Raw genomic sequence first — 26,099 nt, 5'->3', positions numbered from 1 at the left:
ACATCTGTTACAAATAATATTATTACAGACCAGGATCAAATGAATTACATAAGTAAATGAAACTATACTATAGGGAGCCTAAATCAGGCCCAAAGTAAACCTGGGAATGTCAGGCCTTCAACACAGTCTCCGAAGCCAAAGATCTCATAGCCAATAATGCGTTTTGGTGTGTTAGAGTTCCCTAAGGACCTCAGGGATCCCGGGCAGTGCTCACACCAAGACCTATCTCAATTAGGGGATTGATTATGTGCAGTGTGGAAGGGTCATCCCTGGTATGCCAGAGTTCAGAGAGATCTCAAAGATCCCTAAGCAGTACACGTACTAGAGGGGCATAACTTATTAATCTCAGAGTAGGGTGAGAGTGCTTGACATAAAACAGTGTTGAAATAAACTTTCAGGAGTGAAACAGGTTTTCAGGTTTAGAGAAAATACTAAGAGTGAAAAACAGTTTTGAGGTCAATTCTGAGAAGAGCAATCACAATCATTTAGCAATCAATTTTCCAAATAGGGGTCAAGGGGGTTGGGACATAGAGAGTTCAAACATACAACAAGTTCTAGGGGAACATCTGGAGCAACAACTGTAGAGAACAAATAGGAGTCTAATAGTTCATAGACTTAACAACTAGTCATGATAAGAAGCACATAGTCATGTTAAAGACAAAGTGTGTGTTCATTAGGATCAAACAAGTATACTAGACAACTAAATTATCAACATAATTACATAAATTAAAGAGGGTAAACAGGGGCTGAATAACATGATGTTAGAATATCAAACAATCAAGTGAGACTTAGGCATGCTGACTATACATTTAACAAGAGAAGGCAGAATTTAAACATGCTGACCAAAGCAGTAAACATGGAAACAATTGAGTAACTAGTATAGGAATAAGTATGGATGTATAGACATGGAACATATAGAGTTGAATTTCAGAATTTAACTAGAGACATACCAGTTAAAGAAGAGAATGCAAAATGCAAAAAAGGGCAGTTCCACTACCTAGCCTTGGCTTTCAGCCGGCTAGAGCAACAGTCAGCACAAACAGCAAAGAAAGAAGAGAGAGTTTGAATGTATATGTGTGTATTTTGAATAGTGTTCGTATGTTGAAGGAACAAAATGAGAGTGCTTATGTAGCAGTTTAAGAGTAGAGCCAATAAGGTAAAAGAATCAAAAATCAACAATTAAGAGCAATCAGAATCCCAACACATAAGGAATTCAAAATAGACTGCTTTAATTGGGGGTAATTGATCAAACGGTAATAACATGGGTCTAATTAAGGAAAGAATCCCAATTATACCATGTAAAGGAATCAGTAAGAGTCCACAAAATCATGCATATAGCTTATTAAGGTGAGGCAGGTAAATATTGCAATAAGGTAAAGGAAGTAATCAATCAATGCTTGATTGGGGATAGGGAATTAGGAAATTATACCAAAAATAGCTCTAATTGAATCTCAAATAAGGCAAGAAGTAGGTTTAATAATTAGTTAGGGTTAGAGCCCATAAATCAAGCAATCAATCACGCGAATAAGGCAATCAAAGATAATCAAAGACCAATCAAAGGTCAGTTAATCCATAAATAGGCAAGAGATGCAACGGTTCTTGGAACGGTTCTTGCAATGGTTTACATCGTGACAGTAGATACGTCTATCGCAACGGGTTTCCCTTTCTCTGTTGGAATGGTGATTTTTTTCAATTGGCATGGTTTTAAACCATTACTATATTGTTTATACAACGGTTTTTAACCATTACCATATTATTTAAAGCAATACTTATGTAAGCTATTGATATGGTTATGTTGGATATAGCCACGGTTTCTTTAGCCTATCATAACAATTATATTTGTATTTGGAACGAGTTGTAGATCATTTTGGAACAGTTTTTGGGACCCATTACAACGGTTTATATTGTCTACTGGAACGCCATTTGTGTCCTATTGCAATGGTTCTCGTAGGCTATTGTATCAGTTCAGTTAAAACTAAAATATAGCACCTGTTATAAATAAATATTTATACATATAATAAATTATAATAACACTAAAATTTAAATACATCATAAAATAAAACTATTAATAATACAAAATTATCCATCAAACAAATAATATCCATAAAGCAAATGTTCTACCCCATGAGTGCATAAGTTTAGTTCATTTCAAGAGAGTAAATAAGTTCAAAAATGTTGGTAACAAAAGATTCTTAGAACATTCATCTATAACAATTCAAAATTCATTTCAAGTAAGGTCTAGTTCTTCATCGTCTTCATCATCTATTTCTTGATCTACTCCACCTACAAAATAGGATAAATAAAGTTATTACTCTTCAAGAGAATCCGGTCTAAGAATACTCAAGCATTTAACTGTTTTCATTCTTCTTTTATTAATCCAACTTATTCATCTCAACAAACTGTACACAACATTATCATTCAGTTTCTCTGGCAAAGCCCTTCTCAAAAAACTATACACAACTATTAATACATATTCATGTGTCACGTACTGCTAAGTGCTAAGAGTCTAAGCATTAAGCAAAAGGCAGCAACACTAAATAATCAAATCTGCCAATTTCATGCCTAACAAACAAAGTCCTCTACAAAGGCATCCAATTCCCAACTGAAGTGTCACGACCCAAATTTCACTAAGGGTTGTGATGGCGCCGGACACCTCTGTCAGGCAAGCCAACTACAATTTACTAGCAATCTCTAATTTTTAAATTATTTTGAAATCATTTCCTTTAAACAAATAAATAATAAATAATAAACTCTACTGGATAAAAGAGGGGGTCTTTACAAAATTTAACTACTGAAAAATCTCGTGATCATCCCAGAACCCGGTGTCACAAGTACATGAGCAATTTCTAGGGAATGAGATAAAATACAGTAACTGTCCAGAATTCAAGTGGACAGAAATGAAAATACAGTAAAATACTCTGAAGGAGTTGGCTACGGACGTCTCGATAAATGCAACTCACCTAAGTCTCTGTATTAACCATGCTACTATGCCACTAAGCTACTAGCCACATATGAACCTATGCAACAAAAATGCACATCAAGTATAGTATGAGTACGAAAACAACGTGTACCCAATGAGTATCCCGTCTAATCTCGAAGAAGTAGAGATGAGAGGTCGACATCGACGCTTACAAGTGGTCCAACGATAATATAGTAAAAATGTGAGGAGATCATGAAAATTTATTAAAACAACAATTATAATTCATAAAGCGAGATAGCAGGTAAACAACTTCCCAAATAATAATTAATTTCCAAAGAATTTACTTTTCATTATCTATATCAATTTATCTCCGGCCAGGAAAGGCAAATGAGAACATTTATAAATCCCAAGCAACAATACAAGCATGCGCATATCATTCCGAGGTCGTACAGACCGATCCAACATAAATGTAAAATGTCCACTGCCAAGGGTCGAACGGCGCGAACCATAGATGCATCTATTACCCCGCTCGCGAATCATCCATGCGACGCGGTCAACATAAAATAAACAAATACCCTGCTCGCGAATCATACATGCGACGCAGGTACACAAAGAATCACATATTCAAACAGTTAATCAAGACTTCATTAGGGAACAACTATCCAAGGAAAATCCAAATACTCCTTTTTGTTTAAACGATTTAGGAAAAATGAAGTTTAATTCTTTTAGAAATTCATTTACCAATTCGATAGAATTTAAGAAAGTCAAACCGTCAATAGGATTACAATATTTCCAAGTACAACATGCTTTTGGGTCCTAGACTACCCGGACAATAGCATAATAGTAGCTATGCACGGACTCTCGTCACCTCGTGCATACGTAGCCCCCACAAATAGGAGCACATAACCAATTATTTCACCTATGGGGACAATTCCCTCTTACAAGGTTAGAAAGGAGACTCACCTCGCTCTGAAGATCCATAACCGGCATTTCACGCTCTTCCGAAGACTCGAATTGATGCACAATGCTCCAAAACTAGCCAATAATTATGCAAATCCATTAATATACGTTCAATTACTTATTGCAACCCGATTTATAACAAATCCTAACCCCGATCAAAAAGTTGACAAAATTGCCCTCGGGCACACGTGCCCGGATTCCTAAATTTTTCGAAGATAAACTTTACCCATAACCTCATGAACTTAAATATATAATTTACTCTCAATTTCATACCCAAAATCGTGGTCAAATTCCAAGAATATCGATTTTCTAGGTTTTCCCTCAAACCCAAGTTTCTACGAATTTCATGCTCAAATTCGTACATAATCAATGTATTTAACTCAAGATAAGTGGGGTTAGCTTACCTTATCATTGATGATGAAAACCCTCACTTGAAACCCTCCAAGAATCGCCCAAGCCAAGAAAATATGAGAGAAAAATGGCCAAATCCCGATTTTTAAAAGAACCATTCTACCTCCAGCACTTTCGCACCTGCGGTCCCTCGACCGCTTCTGTGGTTCCGCAGGTGCGGAACTTCAACCGCTTCTGTGGATATCTCACCAGGCCCTCCCTTCCGATTCTGTGACTCAACAACCGTAGGTGCGGTCCCGCTTCTGCGGCTACTCGACCGCATCTGCGGTCCCCTTCACTTTTGGCCCAAACCGCATCTACGACTCTTCTGGCCGCTTCTGCGGCGCCGCACCTGCGACCCAATGCTCGCAGGTGCGGTTATACCAGCAACCAGCAACTTCAGCCTTCCAAAAATTCCATTTTCGACCCGTTAACCACCCAAAATCCACCCGAGGCCCCCGGGACCCCAACTAATCATACCTACCGGTCCCAAAACACATTACGGACTTGCTCGAGGCCTCAAATCATATCAAACAATACTAAAACCACGAATCAACCTCCAATCCAATCTTTATGAACTTTAGAATTTCAAACTTCTATATTCGATGCCGAAACCTATCAAATCATATCTGATTGACCTCAAATTTTGCACACAAGTCATATTTGATATTACAGACATATTCCAACTTCCGGAATTAGAATCTGACCCCGATATCAAAAAGTCAACTCTCGGTCAAACTTTTTTAAAAAAACCTTAGAATTTCTATCTTTAGCCAAATGACTCCAAAATGACCTACGAACTTCCGAATTCACTTCCGATCGCGCTCCCAACTCTAGAATCACCATACGGAGCTACCCCCAGACTCGGAATACCAAACGGACATTGATAACACTAAAGTGCACTTCAACCCAAACTTATAAAATTTCTTCCAAAATGATAACTTCCACAATAGGCACCAAAACGTTCCCGGGTCTTCCAAAACCCGATCCGGACATACGCCCAAGTCCGAAATTATCATACGAACCTACTGGAACCTTCGAATCCTGATTTCGAATTTGTTTACTCTGAAATCTGTTCTTAGTCAATTCTTTCAACTTAGAGCTTCCAAAATAACAATTCTCTTTCCAAATCAACTCCGAACTACCCGAAATGAAATTCCGGCTATGCGCTCAAGTCATAATACCTGAAGTAATGCTGCTCATGGACTCAAACCGCTGAACGACGTGTTATAGCTCAAAATGACCAGTCGGGTCGTTACATGAAGCTTAGCACTGAGGGTAAAGCTTTCAGGGCTTCAACATAAGGTTTACTGCACTTTAGTAGATCTACAGGGATGAAACAAATGCAATCAGGTATATCCTCATCCGAATCCTCTGCCAAACAAAGTAAATAGATACAACATACTGCTTCTTTTATTATAGCTATGACATAATACTAGAAATTGTTGATGTCATCGTTGGACTCACAAATAGAGTTGTCTAGTATGAAGGAAACAAAACCTTAGAACCTAAGTCTTATTTTGCAGTAGTATTCGACAAAAGAAATGTAAGAACCTGTCATACAACCAAGAGAATTGTTTTTGCAGTTATCTGTCAAAATAAATTTGGTAAGGAAAACAAATGCTATACAATAAATTACTAAGTTACAAAATATTTGCTAAAAGTTAGAAATGAAGAAGATGCAATTAAAAGTGAAAAGCAGATAATTTAGCTAAAACGGTAACGTAATTGGCCTGTGAAGATAAACAGAAAAACTACAAAAGATAGAAAACTTAGAACGTACTTAAATTCCATTTTTAGTATCTTGCAAGATCAAACATATAAACATACAATTAAAGTATTAAATATTGTTCTGCAACCCCAACCCCATTATGATCTACCTGTAGGATTGAGGAGTGGTTTTTCAACCTATTTTTTCTTTCCAGGTCCCTTCTCCATTGTTGTTTAGTCAAATTAATCAACTAACCACAAAGACTAATAAAAGACCATGAAGGTTTTGTATAAAAAGAAAGGAAAATCAATCTATTAGTAATCTATTCCAATTTTAAATTCTCAAAGTTCAACTATCATAGAACCGCCAGTATTACTTAGGTATTATTACTATACATAGGAGCCGAGTTGGCACTTAAGAAATCATATACTCCTACTAACTGCTTGTTTGGATGATTGTTACCTGTTGTATTGTATCGTATTGTTACTTTAAATACGATGTTTGTTTTGGTTGCTACTTAAATTTTATTGTATCGTATCGTTAAATTCGTCGTTACGTAACGACGAAATATACCACTTTATGTAACGACCGATTTGGTGTGGTTGCATCATTATCTTATCTATTTCTCTCATCTCACCCTTCATTATTATTAAATAGTTTTATTTATCATTTACCCTACATTTTTATATAATAAATTTACCCCATATCATAATTTTCTTCATAGTATTGCAGGTTTATTCTTTATATTGCTGGTGCATGATATCATGAAACAACAGCAAATGATACAATCTATCCAAACATTGTATTCATAAAACGATACAGTATAATATAATACAATACGATACGATACATTATGAAATGATGTGTAACAACCATCCAAACAAGCTATAAATAGAAAAAAGGATATTACCATATCCACTCTGCCTTGCTACAATAAAAAAACCAATTTCTAATGCAGAGTATTGGGGATTAGAATCAAATTCAGAGATGATGAAATTGGTGGAAGTGGCCATTCATAAATTGAAAGAGAAGAGCGGTCTAAAAGTAGATTGTAGAGATTGGTGCCTTCCTTGAGTTCCTGAACGAGACTAATTACACTTAATGTGAATCTGGGCAGAGAAGTAAGCTCAGCAGACAATAACACAAAGGTAACTACACTACAAATGAAACCAATAATAGACTATAAAGAACAAGCACACAGAGAACGTGCAAACAGAACACCTAAACACTTCAGCAGTGGCAAACAGATTAATCAAAGCCTAGGAGAGTAACATCGTCCCAAACCATCTTTCTTCTCTTGGGACAATACAATATGTATTCCAACCAAAGTATGTGGTATTAATCACAAAACCACAGAAAGTCAAAAAGCACAGGTATACACCAACAACTGCTAATAGTAAGTAGAAGTTGATACAAAATAGGTAACAGAACACATAACAAAATTTATCTATCGAATAGTAAAAACTTGCAATAGGTCACAACTTATAGTAGAAGGCAACAACTTTAAACATATTATGCCCACCCCTAGTTACAACAATAGTAAAACAGTAGAATTAGTTTATTCTTGAAAGGACTGAGACATTCATGTTCGGTACTATTTTACCTCTGATTCTTTTGACTCATGCACCAAAAAACAATTATGTTACAACAAGACAAGAGATTCTGGATGTAATTACCTTGTGAGAATCGGAGTTCCAATATTTAAGGATATCCTTAAAGTGAGATTCCGAAATATCTACTGGACTATTCTCCATTCGAAGCTCATCATTCGCATAGATTGTGAAGTGAGTTATCTTCAATTGATTCTTATACTTTCTCCAAGCACTGCAAACTGATTCAAAAACCCATTGTTTCACCTCATCAGAATGTCATATTTTTCCGACAAATTTAGTGCAATTGGGTTAGTGCAAGAAATAAGAAATATCATCCATGTTTATTGGACATTGAAAACTTCATACCTTGATATATTTCCACATATCATCTTTTGTGTCAAGTTTCCTCCAATTAAATACATTAAAAGGACAAAAAGTCCCACTCCTTGCCAATGTGCCGAGGAAGCTACCCAACCCTTTTACAACCTCTTTAGTAGGACCAACGGGTTGATTATACTCATTTAGAATGATTATTTTGCGCTCCTTTCTACCACGAGCCCTTGGCATTTGAGTACAGCCTCTTTTTCTTTTTGGTGAGGAGGGGCCTGCAATAGTACAAAACAAAGATAATCATTAATCACTATTTTTAGTTAAGTTTATGATTAAAATTTATATATATATGCCTTGTTCCTCAAATTGTTCAACTGCTTCATGAGTGGTAGAATCATCAGATCGTTCATGTACTCCCTGTGATGCAGGAGTGATAGAATCCATATTCCCTTGTTGCACTTGTTCATGTACTCCTTGTGTTGTTGAAGAGGTGCAATTCCGTGGCACTTGCTGCACTTGTTCTTGCAATTGAGATCCACCTTCGGATTATCGTTCTTCATTTGCATTTGACCTTAGAGCTTTCAAGGCTGTTTTTGTTGTCAACGACAAAACCTTTTGGTTTTGCAAAGATAAGGTAATCCACCTTCTGATTGTCATTCTTCATTTGCATTTGACCTTGTAGATTGAAAGGTTCTTTTTGTTGTCAATGACGAAACCCTTTGATTTTGCAATAACATGCAATCATTAGGGCATGCATGTATTTTTTCATAATTAAGACACAAATCTTTTATCATGTTTCTAGTCTTGTTGAAAGATTCTGGTACCTGAGCAAATGGAAATGACTCTTTGATCAACTCTAACAAATCAGAGAAAGCCACATTACTCAATCCATGCAATGATTTAAGCAAGTACAATCGAATAGTGAAACTCAATTTACTAAAATTTTCACACCCCAGATATAACTCTTGTTTTACTTCCTCCAGCAATTTGAAAAACTTCTTTGCATCTTCATATAGTCTTTCCCCAGCTTCTTCTTCATCCCCTGCCTGACCCTCTATATTTCTAAATGTATCATGAAGTAGTCCATCAAGATCGTCACGCATGGTAGAACCTTCATCATCATTGCTTGAATGAGGTGTATTTCTCGAGGAAAATTCTTCCCCATGGAAAACCCATTTGGTATAACCATCAACAAATCCATGAACAACCAAATGATCCTCCACCACATTTCTATAATACCAATAGAGATTCATGCACTTTTTGTAAGGGCATAATATTTCATCTCCTTGGGCCGCTCATTCAAATGCCTTATCAAGAAAATCATTCACTCCATGGATATACTCATCCGTCCATCTCAGGAGATTCATCCAACTTTTATCACCATTATCCATAGATATCCTATACGATAAAAGTAAATCAACAATAAACCAAAAGCATACTAATTTGACATTGACCACTGCTTTTAAGGGTGGAACATTCCAGAAAGTTACACACAGTAAAGCAATTTTGGCATGTAAGGTATAATTACTTTTATGTAATGTAACATAATAAGAAAAAGTCATTCTCCAAATTATTGACATGGGTACAATTAAAAAGAATTTAATTAAAATTTCTACCCCCTATTAGATTTAAGAAAGCAAACAAAACAAAAAAAGAAGTCCAGCTGAACTAATGAGAAAATGTATAAGTACAACATATATTGATGTTACTGCAACTTACAACATCCAATTGCTAGAGTTCATCTATTAATACTGTTTTTGGTACTCATGTTTCAAGCCCATTACCAATAGTATAAATTTGGGCTATTGTGGCCAAGCTTGGTAGAAGCCCTATTGATAGTCTTATTATAATTTGTATCACGCTGTTTAATGAACAAAAGAACTGATATATCAGACACTACTTATCAATTATCTAGCCACTTGTTCTTACCCTTTTACAATATGATAGTGGTCTAATGTACAAATTTATGTCATATGAAGTGGTAAAGCTATAAGCCTTAATCTGAAATTATAGCATCATATAGGTTTCGAAGAAGATTGTTATTTCAAACTTGAATTTTTTACAGTCTTAAAATCTCATTTCTATGATAAACTTCTATTTTAATATTGCAGAATCTTCCCAAGAAATTAAAAGTCAGTGATGCAATACTAAATTTGAATACTCATTGTGGTCTAGAAGGGCAAACTGAAACTCCACTAGCACATGATAGAGTCTTGTGATAAAAATATTCAGTTATTATCTATTAGGTGTGCATTCATTTTCATGTTTGCATTGACAATTCAATTGCCTAGATTTTGAATTTATACAGTATATTATAGAACAGGACAAATGGATGAAGAACTCTCCACAATAAGGAATAATGTGTAAAATTCATCAGTGGTATTTATCAGTGATTATCACAGGCAAACGTGGTATTATCAACAAAAAAGTAAATAACATTTACTGTAGAAAAGGTTTTCCAAACTACCATTACTCATGATACCACAGATCAACATGCGTTGTCCTTTATCCATACAATAGCCAACCAGATAAACTAAATGGCGATGATGCAGCCAAATTAGTAGTGAGACTTGTAATAAGAACAACCTAAATCATAAGATAATCTGGGTTTCGCTACATTTTAGAGTCCTATTTATTTATAAAATCCATGTCAAAAAACAATCAAAATTGGAAATCGTCTACATTCATGAGGTAGAGAAGATCAAATGCAGATTTGACCTGAAGTGAAATCATATACACAAAGGAAGATAATGCCCAAATTACAAAGGAGAAAAAAAGAAAAAAAAACGACTATAGAAGATAATGCCCAAATTACAAAGGAAAAATTACCTGAAGTTGATTTAATTTGAGGAAGGTGAGAATTTAGGTGAGAATGGAACAGGCCTCTTAAGGAAGGTGAGAATTCTGGTGATTCGGAACGTTAATTTGCTGCTAGTGAGTTTGAGGAAGGTGATTTGGGAACGATGAGAGCATTGGAAGTGTTGAAGCAACTTTAATTTAGTTATTATATATATCAAAATAAAATATATGAGAAATAAAAGAAAAAAGGGGTTATATTGGCGGGTTTAGCAAAATTCAGGGGAGAAAACGAGGAGGGAACAAAATACCTATTCCGATATTACAAATATTTCAGAACCGTTACTACTAATAGGCCTATTGGGACGGTTGACAAAATCGTTCCTATAAAAAAGACCTATGGTAACGGTGAACTGTCAACTGGAACGGTTTAGTATCTAAAGTGTGCTGGTTTCATCCAAATTCTATTGTAACGATTGTAACCGTTACCGTATCTAATCTATTGAAACGGTTTAGTAACCGTTGCCAGAAAAACTATTCCAGTAGGCCTATTTTCTAGTAGTGCTCAGAGCTAAGGGAAACAAATAGAAATCAGCAAAATACTTCAGTAAACAAATGAAACCCTAGATAAAATAACAGAGAAGAGGTTGAAATCAAACAATGAATAGTCAGTCAATTGAACCAGAAACATAATCATGCGACAAAGATTAAATAAAACATGAGGATCTCAGAAAACCCTTTGCAAAAACAGAAGAAGCAGAATAACCCTAATTTGAAAACACTTAGAGTTGATTGACAGTATAGAGGTCAAAGAACCCTTAAAGAAAACATCCATGGAAACTTGAAAGCACATCAAACATACAGGGATTCGAACAACAGAAATTAGATAAATCAAAAATCTAAAGTAGCGTAGTGCTAAAAATCAGTTAGTAGTAGAGAAGTAAAAGATCCTTAAAGAACAACCATGGGAATTTGAAAATACTTCAGATACATAGAGATTCGACCAACAAACAACAAGAAAATCAAATCCTAATATGACAAAGCGCTCAAAAATCGATTAATCAGTAAAGAAATAAGAGAACCTTAAGGAAACATCAATGACGAACTCAAAATCGCTTCAGATCTACAAGGATCTGGATAGATTCAAGTCCAACCATTAGGTTTTTAATAAAAGAGAAAGGGTAACGAGAATATGGTCTTTGAATCAGAGATTTGAGCAGTAAAACAACGATAGAAAGCACTCACAGACCATAGACAAACTCTTGGAGAGTTTTGAACAAGATCTGGAATAGGTCTCTTCGAGGTCCTTCCACGAAATCACAAAATCGAGCAACCAGGAGAAGTAGGAGACAAGTAAAAGTCTCATACAACCATGGAAATCCATAGATTGAATAGGAATGAAAGGGATTAAGGCTAGTTTTGGGTGGCGAAGAAAAGGGTTAAGGTTGGATCTCAGAGAGACGGAGAGGATTAGGGATTCTAGGGCGGCTGTTTGGTAAGAATGGTTAGGGTTTAGGGGGTCGTTTGATCAAAAAAGGTAAGAACAAATAAAGGTTGTTGATCTCAGAGACAACGACCAGGATTAGGAGGGGCCCGGGTCAGGTTAGGTTTAATTGGGGTTGGATTTGATTGGTTTGGGCCTGGTCTTAGTGGGTTAGGTCCAAAAATTAGAGAAATTAAAAGGCTATTTGTTAAATACCAAAATAATTGATAAAAATATTTTATAAAATAATTATCAATAGGAAAAAATAATTTTCATGCATAGAAGTGCTTTAAAATAATTATTCGGTATTTTAAAAATATAATGGATCAATTTTGGTAAAATAATGCAGTGATGTATGCATGGGCTATAATTGCAAAATTATTGCAATTGTAACCAAAGGTGTAAAACTGGCCATTTGTGAAATAATTTTAACTTAATACGGCTATAAATAGCAAAATTAAATCAATAAAATATTATAGAGACATTTGTGATGCAATTTTGTAATCATTTATATAAATAAAATGCTAGAATAAATTAATTTAAAAATATAAAAATTATGGAAAATATACATTGATGCTAATGCATAATTTTTAAGGTATATATGCATTTCAAAATATTATAGGGAAAAATTGGGTATCAACGCCCTCGCTCCCTGAAGCTGGTCAAATAGATCATTAATATGAGGCAAAGGATACTTGTCTCAAGCCCAATTGGGTGTTCAAATTGTGCAAGCAAAGTTGGCTCGAGTCGGGTATTACTATCTCTAGGTTTAACCCTTTAATTGGGGCTATCAATCTCTTGAATGCACCCCAATTTCTTGTTGGCCTGAATTTCCTAGACTTAAGCTCTCTTTCTCAAGAAGAGCCTAAGTCAAAACGGCACAAATTAGTGTTTGCAACCACCATTCAACATAAAAAGCACAAATCACGCCAAATATCAATCACCCATAAACTTCTAAGCCCTAAAATAGGAGACCCATTAAATACTCACATTAGGATTGAGCCACAACCCTAGCTAATGGGTTTAGCTACTCATAATTGAAGAAGAAATCATAGATTGAGATGAAATAGAAGTCATAAATTGTAATTATACGTTAAGAATCTAAGACTAATTGCTAAACAAGCTATAAAATTACTCAAAAAGGTAAAAACGGCGGGTTCACGTGCTCAGTTATACAAAATATGACCTAAAAATCTGAAAAAGAAGTATTTATATATAGCTAAATATTCCGGACAAAAATGCCCCTGACGGAGGTACCGCTGACAACGAAAAATGGACCGTTGCAGTGGTGAGGCTACCACGGTCGCATAAAATCAAGTGTGGACCGCGATCTTCAACTTTCAGCTCAACTTTAGACTCTCTGAATCTCTCCTCTGCTGACCGCGATAAAACGATCACTGCAGCGGTGAGGCTACCGCAGCCGCATAAAATCACCGTGAGTCGCGGTAACTTGCAGTCCCAAAAATGCAGCTCTCTGATCTTTTCCACCACAGCCCGCGAATTCAAGACTGCCTCAGCGGTGAGTCCTCTGCTTCCGCGCTTGATTTTTCGTTGTAGCGCTCAGTTGACTTAGCTTTGACTTGTGCAGGTTTCACTCCTTTTTAACTTTTTTTTTTTTTACTTTCTTGTCTCTTTTTGACCAAACACTGCAAACAAGCACAAGAAGTTAGCTTTAGGGAATACTTGTACACACTTTTAATCTAAAATTCAAGTAAAAAGGAGCATAAAATAGACTAGAATTCCTAGTTATCAGCTGCCTTACTTGTATTTAAAGGACATCAATTGCTTTAGCATGAACAACTTGTTGTTCCCTGTTTTTGAAGCATAAAGAGTCTCTAGCTTATCTCATAATGATCTCGCATGTGTCTCATTCACAATATAGTTGCGAACATTATCTTCGACCCACTGTCGTATATATCCACATACTTGTTGGTGCTAAAAATCTCAATCTCCATCAAATATACTCTTGGGTTTATGAACTGCAAAAACGGGTAGATGCATCTTCTTTACGAACAACACATCTTTCATCTTGCTTCTCCAAACATTATAACTCCGATTTAAATATACCATCTTGCTCATATTCACCTCCATTCAGTAACAACCCGGATAAATAACCAAAGTCTGATACCACTGTTATGTCGAGGAAGAGGCAAATTCGAAAATAAAGAAGATAAAGAATACCAAATTTTAACGTGGAAAACCTTTCAAATCGAAGGTAAAAACAACGGGATCACAAAGATCCAAAAATCTCAACTATAATAATAAGAGTGTTATAAAAGCTCTCCAAATTGACTACACAATAAGTGTCAAACACAGAGCAACAATAGCAATAAGAGCAACGACAAATCAATTGAAGAAAGAGGAGAATCCACAAAAACGAAGCTACTGTTCGAGGATCGGAATCAGATGCTACGAGCTTCTAAATCTGATCTCCACCGTTCAAATCAAAGATCACGATGTTACAAACATTCGGTCAAAGTAGCAGCCCAATCCAATGGTTACCGAATCAAAAAACGTTATTTGAAATTGGTTGGTCGGAATAAAAATCTGCAACAAAACAAATACTATTCTTCTCTCTTCTCTCTTGATGAAAGCTCTCTCAAAAACTAATCTTATGTGCTTAAGTCTTTCAAAGACTTGTATCAATGAGCATAAAATAATTCTCCAAGGTTGTCCTATTTATAGATAATGAGTGGTGCTTTCTCTTAAAGCCAAAACCAACTCTAAATAGGAATAAACACCAAATCCAATTCCGAATAGGAATGGAAACCAAAAGAGAATATGATTAGGCCATTGGGCCTTTGGCTGAACAATATGTGTACGTACCCAATGCTAGAATAGGTAAAGCAAACAAAAGACTAGCGTGTTCGACATAAGTCCGTTACTGAAAAAAATATATATAGGGGTATATTGTAATTATTTTTAAAAATAAAAATAATATTTAGAATTTTGAGTCAAGTATGAATTTGCCATTTCCCCCCTACAATACATATAATTATTTTTTAATTTATGTACTGTAGTAATTTATTGTAATATATAGAAGTTTTAGATCAATAAAATTTTGTAGGGAAAATGCATAAGTACCCCTGAACTATACCCGGATTCTCAATAACAAAGTATGTAGTTGAAAATCCGACTATAGTTCAGGAAGGGTACTTATGCATTTTCCTAATTTTGTGCATTAAATACTTTCTTATTTAAACTATATAGAAAATCCTAATTCGACTGGACAAACTAAACCTAAACATATTACTCGGCAAAATGGAAGTAAAAATTGATCAAAATTGAAGTAATAATTTATTCTTAATTATTTTTTATCCCTTCAAAGAGATTTATGTTAATTAAATTCTTAAAAGGGTTTATATAAGGTAATTTTTTTCTTAATTATAGATTTTTAAGTAGTCATAGAAATAAATACTATAATAATTAGACATATATTATCTCAATATCCTCAAATTTTACACTCTTTAACTCAACATCAAATTACAAAAACACTTTTAAAATTATACTTAACAATTGCAAGCCACGTATACATAGTTTAATAATATTTATATAGTTTTTAGAAATTATACTTATTGGTAATTAGTACAGACGCTTTAAAAATAGATTTATATTGGACAAAATTATAATTTAAATAATTTTTTTTTAATATTTAGGACTTTAATATCAATTAAAAATTGTACTTATTAAATTGTTAATATATAAGAAGTCCTAATTTTTAGGACTTTAAAGTTATATAAATTTACCTTATATAAACTTTTTTCTAGAATTTCTGTCACGACCTTAAACTCGAACCTATCGTGATGGCGCCTATCAATAGTACTAGGCCAGTCGACTTCCACAATACTACAATATTTCATTAAAAGATATGCCAAAAGACATCTTGTATAGCAGAATTTCATAAAAGACATAAGAGTTGAACTCAAATAGAAATGCGAAAAGTAAAGCCCAAACATCGGAGTGTCACTAAGTCATGAGCAACTACTATAAACTGTTCTGATAACAACAAGACTAACATAGTCTGGGGAAAATCCAAATACAACTACGGGGAAGATAGAGAAGAAGAAAGCAGGGTTGCATCGCCAGGAAGATACCTTACTATCTCCAGTGATCAGCAACAGAAAATAATCAGCACCTGCTACCGTGACCAGAGATACCTAGATCTGCACACAAGGTGCATGGGTAACGTAAGTACACCAACTCAGTAAGTAACAAGTCCAAACTATGGGCTGATAGGTAGTAACAAACTTAACCTCAACAGGAAAACAGAAGTAAACTATGCAGAAAATTAAGCATGTTTTCAATTCAAAGTATTCAACTCAAGCAGTAAAGTAAATACAGATCTGGACAATGTGAGGTATAAAGCTCAGCTAATCTCTACGTGCCAATGCACAGAATGTATGAAATGCACCATGTACTTCCACTCTCAAGTGCTCAACCACTCGGGACTGTATATGTCCCCCCGACCCAAGGAAGATCCATTTCGGAATATATATACATCACTGACAATAGTCACTCAGTACCGAGGAATACCATTCTAGCCCTGTGGAGAAGATCCATCTCCAGGTATCAGTGCTTCGGACAAGATCCATGTCCAGGGAAGATCTATCCCTCAATAATATCAAATGCGCTCACTGAGGGTGTTACAGACTCTGGGGGGATCCTGCAGCGCAAGCGCTATCATAATCATCAATATAACTGCTACTGCGTGCACCCAATCCCATAACTGTCACTCATAACCAGACTCTCGGCCTCACTCAGTCATTAACCTCTCCAGTCTCACCATGGGCTCACAATGTTATGAAAATAACCTAGAATAATGATATGTTGAATCAATAATTAATTAAGACAGAGATATGATATAAAAATGCATGATCATGACCGAGTATGGATATTAAGCGAAAACTAGTGAGATGAAAACAAGAAACGACTGCTAAGGATCCAAACAATACCGGCACAAAGCTTAAACATGGTATCTAGCATGATTTACAGCTCAACTACGTTATCACATGATGAAAACATGGATATCAACAGGATAGAGTCACTAAACGGTGTCATCGAATCACCCAGGACACAATTCTCATGATGCACGCCCGCACGCCCGTCACTTGGCATGTGCGTCACCTTAATACTAATCACATAACATATAGTTCGGGGTTTTGAACCCTCAGAACCAAGTTTGGAAGCGTTACTTACCTCAAACCAAGCCAAAATCCTACGCCGCGATGCCTTTGCCTCCCAAATCGGCCTCCAAAGGCCCCGAATCTAGTCACAATCAATACAATACGATCAATATAGGCTAAAGGAACCAATTCCACAAGAAGAATACAAAATTATAGGCCAATTTCCGAAATCGACTCAAACCTGTCCCCCGAGCCCACGTCTCGGAGTCCGAAAAAAGTCACAAAACTAGAAAGCCCATTCACTCACGAGTCTACCCATACCAATTTCATCAAAACTTGACGATCATTTGTCTCATCAAATCCCCAAATTACACTCTCCAAAATTCCAAGCCCTAACCCCTTATTTCACTTCAAAAATGCTAATAATTAGGTGGGAAATCAACGGAAAAACATTATAGTTAATGACAATACATTTCAAACAACTTACCTCAGTAAATATCCTTGAATCCTCTTCAAAAATCACCCAAAGCTCCAAGGTCCAACTTGAAAATGTTGGAAATGAGCAAAATTCGTGAAATCTTCAATTTATACCTTTGGCCCAATGAAATCACACCTGCGGTCCCTTTGCCCGCTTCTGCGGCACCGCACCTGAGGAATTTCCATCGTAGGTGCGGAACTCACTTAATGCACCAAGTTCCGTATCTGCTGCCAAACCCTCGCACCCGCGGTGCACACCTGCGCATCACCTTTCGCTTCTGTGAAGAAGACCAAACTCCTCTATGTCTGGATCTTCGGCTCCCCACGCGCACCTGAGACCTCGCACCTGCGGTTTCCACTCCGCAGGTGCGGAAACACCACCAGCAGCAGCTTTAGCTGCATTTCCAAGTTCCAACTCCTTGTTAACCATCCGAATCACCCCGAGCCCCTCGGGACCTCAACCAATCATACCAACAACTCATATATCAACATACGTACTTAGTCGAGGCATTAAATCACTCAAAACAATATCAAAACACCAAATTACGCTCGGATTTAAGCCTAAGAACTTTTAAACTTCCAAATTTCGCAAACAACGACGAAACCTACCAAATCACGTCCAAATGACCTCAAATTTTACACACACGTCACAAATGACACCATGAACCTACTCAAACTTTCGAAAATCCATTCTGACCCTGATATCAAACTTTCCAATGCTGACCAAAATTGCCAAATTTCTAACTTTTGCCAATTCAAGCCTAATTCTACTACGGACCTCCAAAACACATTCCGAAGGCACTCCTAAGTCCAAAATCACCCTAAGGAGCTAACAAAACCATCAAATTCAAATCCGAGATCATTTACACAGAAGTCAACATCCGGTTGATTTTTCCAACTTAAGCTTCTCACAAAGAGACTTAGTGTCTCAAATCTTCTCTGAAACCACTCCAAACCCGAACCAACTAACCCAACATATCATACTATAGCTGAAAAATGCAAAAATAAGCAGAAATTGGGAAATGGGGCTATACCTCTCGAAACAACCGGCCGGTTCGTTACATCCTCCCTCTCTTAAACAAACATTCGTCCTCGAAAGAGTCTAGAAATATACATGGAGTCTTAAATAGGTGTGGATATCTTCTCCACATCTCCCGCTCGGTCTCCCAAGTAGCCTGGCTGACCTCTCCACTTCTCTTTCACTGAAGCTATATCCTTTGATCTCAACTTTCGGACCTGCCTCCCCAAAATAGCCACTAGCTCCACATCATAAGTCAAATCACCATCCAACTGAACCGTGATGAAGCCCAAAACATGAGATAGATTGCTGATATACTTTCAGACAGTGGCGGCTCAACCCTAAAGCCACTAAAGTAGTGGCTTTAGGCCCCCAAAATATTAAGGCCGCAAATTTACTCAAATTATATATAGTATAAATGATTATGTATTTATTATTAGTGATAAATAAAATAATTTTAATCCTTTGTTGTCAATTTTTAAAGTTTATACCAAAAAATTATAGATTATTAAATTTGCATTTACTTCCTAATTTTTATTGTTCTTTTTTGTTACCTCACGCATGGTGGATGGGCTTAACTTTTTAATTTGTCTATCTTACTTCAACTTGAATCAATTTTGTTTATAACTATGATTTTCTAGAATCTTCTTCTATTCTTTAAGTGCTTTTTAGATAATTTTTCAATCTTAAGCTAATGAAATTATCAAAGGATTAGATATGAAAAGGCATTTCTTAACCTCGAATGTCTTATGAGGCCTCTTTTTAAATTTTTGCTTTAGGCCACATGCAATGTTGAGCTGCCTCTGCTTTCAGAGCGTAGAAACATGAAATACTGGATGCACACTTGACAAGCTAGGTGGCAAAGTGAGCTCATAGGCCTCCTCTCCAATCCTCCGAAGCACCTCAAACGGCCCAATAAACTGAGGGTTCAACTTGCCCTTCTTTCCAAATCTCATAACACCCTTCATGGGTGAAACCTTCAGCAAGACCTTCTCCCCAACCATGTAAGACACATCACAGACCTTTTTGTCATCATAACTCTATCTCGACTGCGTCGTGCGGAGCCGATCCTGAATTAATTAACTTTGTCCAATACATCCTGAACCAAGTCTATACCTAAAAGCCTAGCCTCACCCGGCTCAAACCAACCCACTGGAGATCTACATTGCCTCCCATATAAAGCCTCATACGGAGCCATCTGAATACTCGACTGATAACTGTTGTTGTAAACAAACTTTGTGAGTGGCAGAAACTGGTCCCATGAACCCCCAAAATCAATGACATATGAACGTAACATGTCCTCCAATATCTAAATAGTGCGCTCGGACTGTCCGTCCGTCTGAGGGTAAAAGGTTGTGCTCAACTCAACCTGAGTGCCTAACTCTCGCTGTACGGCTCTCCAAAACTGCGATGTAAACTGTGTGCCTCTGTCTAAATTGATAGAAACAGGCACCCTATAAAGGCGAACAATCTCTCTAATATAAATCTCAGTCAACCGCTCTAAAGAATAGGAAGTGCTCATAGGAAAGAAGTGTGCGAACTTGTTCAGTCGATCCAAAATCACCCAAATAGCATCGGACTTCCTCGAAGTCTGTGGGAGCCTAACTACGGAATTTATGGTGATCTGCTCCCACTTCCACTCTATAATCTCTATCTGCTGAAGCAAGCCACTCGGTCTCTGATGCTCATATTTCACCTGCTAACAGTTGAGACACCGAGCTACAAAGCCAACTATATCATTCTTCATTCTCCTCCACCAATAGTGTTGTCTCAAATCTTGATACATCTGCGTGGCACCTGGATGGATGGAATACCGCGAACTATGGGCCTCTTCAAGAATCAACTCCCGTAGCCCATTCATATTGGGCATACATAACCGACCCTACATCCTCAATACCCCATCATCACCAATAGTCACATCTCTAGCATCACCGTGCTGAACCCTATCCTTGAGGACAAGTAAATGAATATCATCATACTGGAACTCTCTGATGCGATCAAATAAGGAAGACCGAGAAACCACACAAGCTAGGACTCGACTGGGCGCCAAAATATCCAATCTCACGAACTGGTTGGCCAAAGCCTGAACATCAACTGCAAGGGGACTCTTACCAACAAGAAGGAATGCAAGACTACCCATACTCACCGCCTTTTTACTCAAGGCATCGGCCACCACGTTGGCCTTTCTCAGATGGTACAAAATGGTAATATCTTAGTCCTTTAGTAGCTCCAACCATCTCCGCTTCCTCAAATTGAGTTCCTTTTGCTTGAACAAGTGTTGTAGGCTATGATGATTAGTAAACACCACATGAGATACACCATAGAGACAGTACCTCCAAATCTTCACCGCATGAACAATGGCAGCCAACTCCAAATCATGAACAGGGTAGTTCTTCTCATGGGGCTTCAATGACGCAAAGCATAAGCAAGCACTCTACCCTCATGCATCAAAACACACCAAATGCCGACCCAAGAAGCATCACAATATATGGTATAAAAACCAGAAGTTGATGGCAGACTAACACTGGAGCTATGGTCAAGATAGTCTTGAGCTTCTGAAAGCTCGCCTCACACTCATCCGACCACCTGAAAGGAGCAACATTTTGGGTCAATTTGGTCAAAAGCGATGCAATAGATGTACGAACCGACGATAATAACCCGCCAAACCAAGAAAGCTCCTAATCTCCGTAGCAGAAGATGGTCTGGGCCAACTCTAAACCGCTTCTACTTCTTCAGATCAACCTGGATACCCTCATTGGACACTACGTGCCCCAAGAACACCACTGCACTAAGCCAAAACTCACACTTGGAGAATTTAGCATAAAGTTTCTCCTCCCTCTATCGCTGCAATACAACTCTCAAATGTTTGGCGTGCTCCTCTTGGCTACGAGAGTACACCAGGATATCATCAATGAATACAATAATGAACGAGTCGAGATAAGGTCGAAACACACTATTCATCAAATACATGAACGATGCTGGGGCATTGGTCAGCTCAAAAGACATCACAAGGAACTCATAATGATCATATAGGGTCCTGGCGGATGTCTTAAGAATGTCTGAGTCCCTAATATTCAACTGGTGATACCCTGACCTCAAGTCGATCTTGGAGAACACCCTCGCTCCCTGAAGCTGGTCAAATAAATCATCAATACGAGGCAAAATACACTTGTTCTTGATTGTGACTTTGTTCAACTGCTTGTAATCAATACATATTCTCATGGTGTCATCCTGCTTCTTCACAAATAAAACAGGTATACCTCAAGGTGACACACTAGGCCAAATAAATCCCTTATCAAGGAGTTCCTGAAGCTACTCCTTCAATTCCTTTAACTCCGCCGGTACCATACAATACAGTGGAATAGAAATGGGCTGAGTGCTCGGCATCAAATACCTATACAGCGGCATGCTCGGCAGGTCTACAGGAAACACATCTGGAAAATCTCTCACCACCACAACTGAATGAATAGTAGAAGTCTCTAAACTGACATCCCTCACAAAGGCCAAATAAGAAAGACAACTCTTTCCAACCATACGCTGAGTCTTCAAGTTTGAAATCACCTTACTAGGTACATAGTCTACAGAACCACTCTACTCAACCCTCGGCATACCCAGTATCGCCATCGTCGCAGTCTTAGCATGGCAATCTAGAACAACATGACATGGAGACAACCAATCCATAGCTAATATCGCATCAAAATCAACCATACTGAGCAACAAAAGGTCTACTCGGGTCTTTAGACCCCCAATAGTAACCACACAAGACCGACATATGCAGTTCACAATAATTGTATCCCCACAGAAGTAGATACATGAACAAATGAAACTAAAAACTTATCTAGAAAATGAGCGAAATACGAGAAAACATATGATTAAGTGGAACCCGGGTCAAATAATACCGAGGCATCTCAGTGGCAAACTGAGACAATACCTGTAATCAAAGCATCTGAAGCAATGAGATCTGGCCTGGCAGGGAGTGCATAGAAACGAGCCTGATCGCCACCTGACCGGCCTCCCCCTCTAGGGAGACCCCTAGATGACTGACCACCACCCCGAGCTGGCTGGGCGGGTGGTGAAGTAACTGGTGCTGAAGTCGAAGGCTTAGTCCTCTACTGAGATGAACCTCCCTTAAGGCGGGGACAGAACCTCTTGATATGACCCAAATCTTCAGCCCCCAACACTGAGATACCTGCTAGAAGGCCCCAACATAGATGAACCCTGAGCTGATGGTACATGAGTCGAACTCTAAGTTGGTAGGGAATTGAGAGATGAGTAGCCCTACTGAGAACAGTGAGAACCATGGCAGAGGTGTAGAAGGAATATCAACAAAGCTACTTGAACTATCTTGGCCTCTCTCTCAACCTGCTCCTAACTGCGGACCGACTCTATCTCCCCAGCAATGTCAACAACCTTCTCAAAAGTAGCACCGATCACCCTCTCTCTAGTTATAAGAATCTGTAGCTGATATGCGAGGCCATCTATAAACCTCCTGATCCTCTCGCTATCTGTGGGAACCAACCAACCCGCATGATAATCTAACTCAGAAAATCTTATCTCGTACTGCATCATAGTCATGTTATTTTGACGCAACCTCTCGAACTACCTGCGCAGCTCCTCTCTACGAGACTGTAGCACATACTTCTTCAAGAAGAGAACAGAAAACTCCTACCACGTAAGTGGCACTGTACCAACCAGCCTATGCCTCTCATCGGCCTCCCACCAAGTGAAGGCAACTTCAGTAAACTTAAATGTAGTGAACGAGACCCCACTGGTCTCTAGAATACCTGTTGTACAGAGCATTCTCTAACACTTGTCCAAGAAACCCTAGGCGTCCTCGCCCTCTGCACCGCTGAAAGTTGGAGGCTGAAGTCTACAAAACCTCTCGAATCTACGTTGCTCGTCATCAGGCATGACTGGAACCGTATAGTCATGAGCAGGTGTAACTAGCTGGGTGGGTGATGCCCCCGATGTCTGAAGTCCTTGAACAACCTGCTCGGGTGTGCGGGCGGCGGGAGTCTGAGTGCATCCCCCGGCCTGGGAAGTGGCTGCTATAGTAGAAACAATGACTGCCTAAGCAAGAATGGTGCACACGGTCAGAATCCAAGATAAGGTCTCCTGAAGACCTTGAATCACGAAGGGCACAACTGGTGCCTAAGCTGGTCCTGCTGGTGCATCCACAATTGGGACCTGATCCTGTACTGGGGCAACTGGTGGATCTACAAGTGCCACCCCAGTTGTTGTGCGGGCTACACCCTTGCCTATACGATGGCCTCTACTACAAGCTCGGCCTCTTGCAACCCCAGGTGGTGGTACTGGTGGTTGTCTTATCCTGCCCGGTAGCACGTGTCCTCACTATATGTGCTAGAATAGAATAATAGAAGTTTAGTTACCAGTACCAACAGATATGCACGATACTAATTCAAGAATATGAAGTTTCCTAAGGGTTCTGCAGTCTCTCGAAGATAAGTACAGACGTCTCCATACCTATCCATAAGACTCTACTAAACCTGCTCAAGACTCGTGAGACCTATGTAACCTAGGCTCAGATACCAACTTGTCACGACCCTAAGCTCAAACCTATCGTGATGGCACCTATCAATAGTACCAGGCCAGTCGACTACCACAATACTACAATAATTCATTAAAATATATGCCAAAAGACATCTTGTATAGCAGAATTTCATAAAAGACATAAGAGTTGAACTCAAATAGAAATGCGGAAAGTAAAGCACCAAACATCGGGGTGTCACTGAGTTATGAGACACTACTACAAACTGTTCTGATAACAACAAGACAAACATAGTCTGGAAAAAATCCAAAATACAACTACGGGGAATATAGAGAAGAAGAAATCAGGGCTGCGATCGCCAGGCAGCTACCTTACTATCTCCTGTGATCAGCAACAGAAAATAATCAGCAGCCGCTACCATGGCCAGATATACCTGGATCTGCATACAAGTTGCAGGGGGTAACGTGAGTACACCAACTCAGTAAGTAACAAGTCCAAATTATGGACTGATAGGTAGTGATGAACTTGACCTCAACAGGTAAACAGAAGTAAACTGTGCAGAAAAGTAGGCATGCTTTCAATTCAAGGATTCAGCTCAAGCAGTAAAGTAAATACAAATTTGGACAATTTAAGGTATAAATTTTAGTTAATCTCTACGTGCCAATGCACAGAATGTATGAAATGCACCATGTACTTCCACTCTCAAGTGATCAACCACTCGGTATTGTATATGGACGTCCGACTCAGGGAATATCCATCCCGGAATATATACACATCACTAATATTCACTCAGTACTGATGAAGGCCACTCTGGCCCTATGGAGAAGATCCATCTCAAGGTATGAGTGATTCGGACAAGATCAATGTCCAGGGAAGATCCATCCCTCAATAATATCAATTGTGCTCACTAGGGGTGTGTTACAGACTCCAGAGGGGCTCCTACAGCCCAAACGCTATCATAATCATCAATATAACTGCTGCGGCGTGCAGCCCGATCCCATAACTGTCACTCATTACCAAGTTCTCAGCCTCACTCAGTCATTAACCTCTCTAGTCTCACCAAGGGCTCACAATGTCATGAAAACAACTCGGAACAATGATATGATGAATCAATAATCAACTGAGACTGAGATATGATATAAAAATGCATGATCATGACTGAGTATGGAATATTAAGAGAAAACTAGTGAGATGACAGCAAGAAGGTCCAAATAATACCGACACAAAGCCTAAACATGGTATCTAGCATGATTTATAACTCAACTACGTCATCACATGATGAAAAAAAGATATCAATAGGATAGAGTCACTAAACGGTGCCATGGAATCACACAGGCCACAACTCTCACGGTGCACGCCCGCACGCCCGTAACTTGGCATGTGTGTCACCTCAGTACTAATCACATAACACATAGTTTGGGGTTCCGAACCCTCAGAATCAAGTTTGGAAACTCTACTTACCTCAAACCAAGCCAAAATCCTACTCCGCGATGCTTTTGCCTCTCAAAGTGGCCTCCAAATGCCCTGAATCTAGTCACAAGCAATACAATACGATCAATATAGGCTAAAGGAACCAATTCCACAAGAAGAATACCAAATTATAGGCCAAATTTCGAAATCGACTAATCCGTCGGGCCCACGTCTCAGAATCCGAAAAAAGTCACAAAACTAGAAAGCTCATTCACTCACGAGTCTACCCATACCAATTTCATCAAAATCCGACATTATTTGGCCCCTCAAACCGCCAAATTACACTCTCCAAAATCCCAAGCCCTAACCCCTTATTTCAC

General features: G+C 38.2%; 1 protein-coding gene across 7 annotated transcripts; it reads right to left on the bottom strand.

The window, feature by feature from the left end:
• Positions 1-2,079: 2,079 nt before the first annotated feature.
• On the bottom strand, positions 2,080-10,894 carry LOC107815040 (uncharacterized). Of its 7 annotated transcripts, XR_012696391.1 has the most exons (6): positions 10,733-10,893; positions 8,728-9,301; positions 8,257-8,620; positions 7,940-8,178; positions 7,658-7,812; positions 6,771-7,059 (listed from the first exon to the last, which is right to left on the bottom strand). XR_012696391.1 is itself a non-coding variant. In XM_016640547.2 (4 exons), the coding sequence occupies exons 2-4, from the start codon at positions 8,345-8,347 to the stop codon at positions 7,777-7,779; spliced, it is 366 nt and encodes a 121-aa protein (XP_016496033.1). In that variant the 5' UTR covers positions 8,348-9,301; positions 10,733-10,893; the 3' UTR covers positions 6,771-7,776. The 7 variants fall into 7 exon arrangements, 1 of the variants encoding a protein (XP_016496033.1); XR_012696388.1 differs by lacking the exon at positions 6,771-7,059 and adding an exon at positions 2,080-2,283 and having other exon boundaries at positions 8,257-9,301; XR_012696392.1 differs by lacking the exon at positions 6,771-7,059 and adding an exon at positions 2,311-5,596 and having other exon boundaries at positions 8,257-9,301; positions 10,733-10,894.
• Positions 10,895-26,099: the final 15,205 nt, after the last annotated feature.

This window comes from Nicotiana tabacum, chromosome 11, assembly GCF_000715075.1.
Source record: "Nicotiana tabacum cultivar K326 chromosome 11, ASM71507v2, whole genome shotgun sequence".
Lineage (NCBI taxonomy): Eukaryota > Viridiplantae > Streptophyta > Magnoliopsida > Solanales > Solanaceae > Nicotiana > Nicotiana tabacum.
Note: the sequence above shows the minus strand (reverse complement) of the source record. Positions and strands in the feature narration are given on the sequence as shown.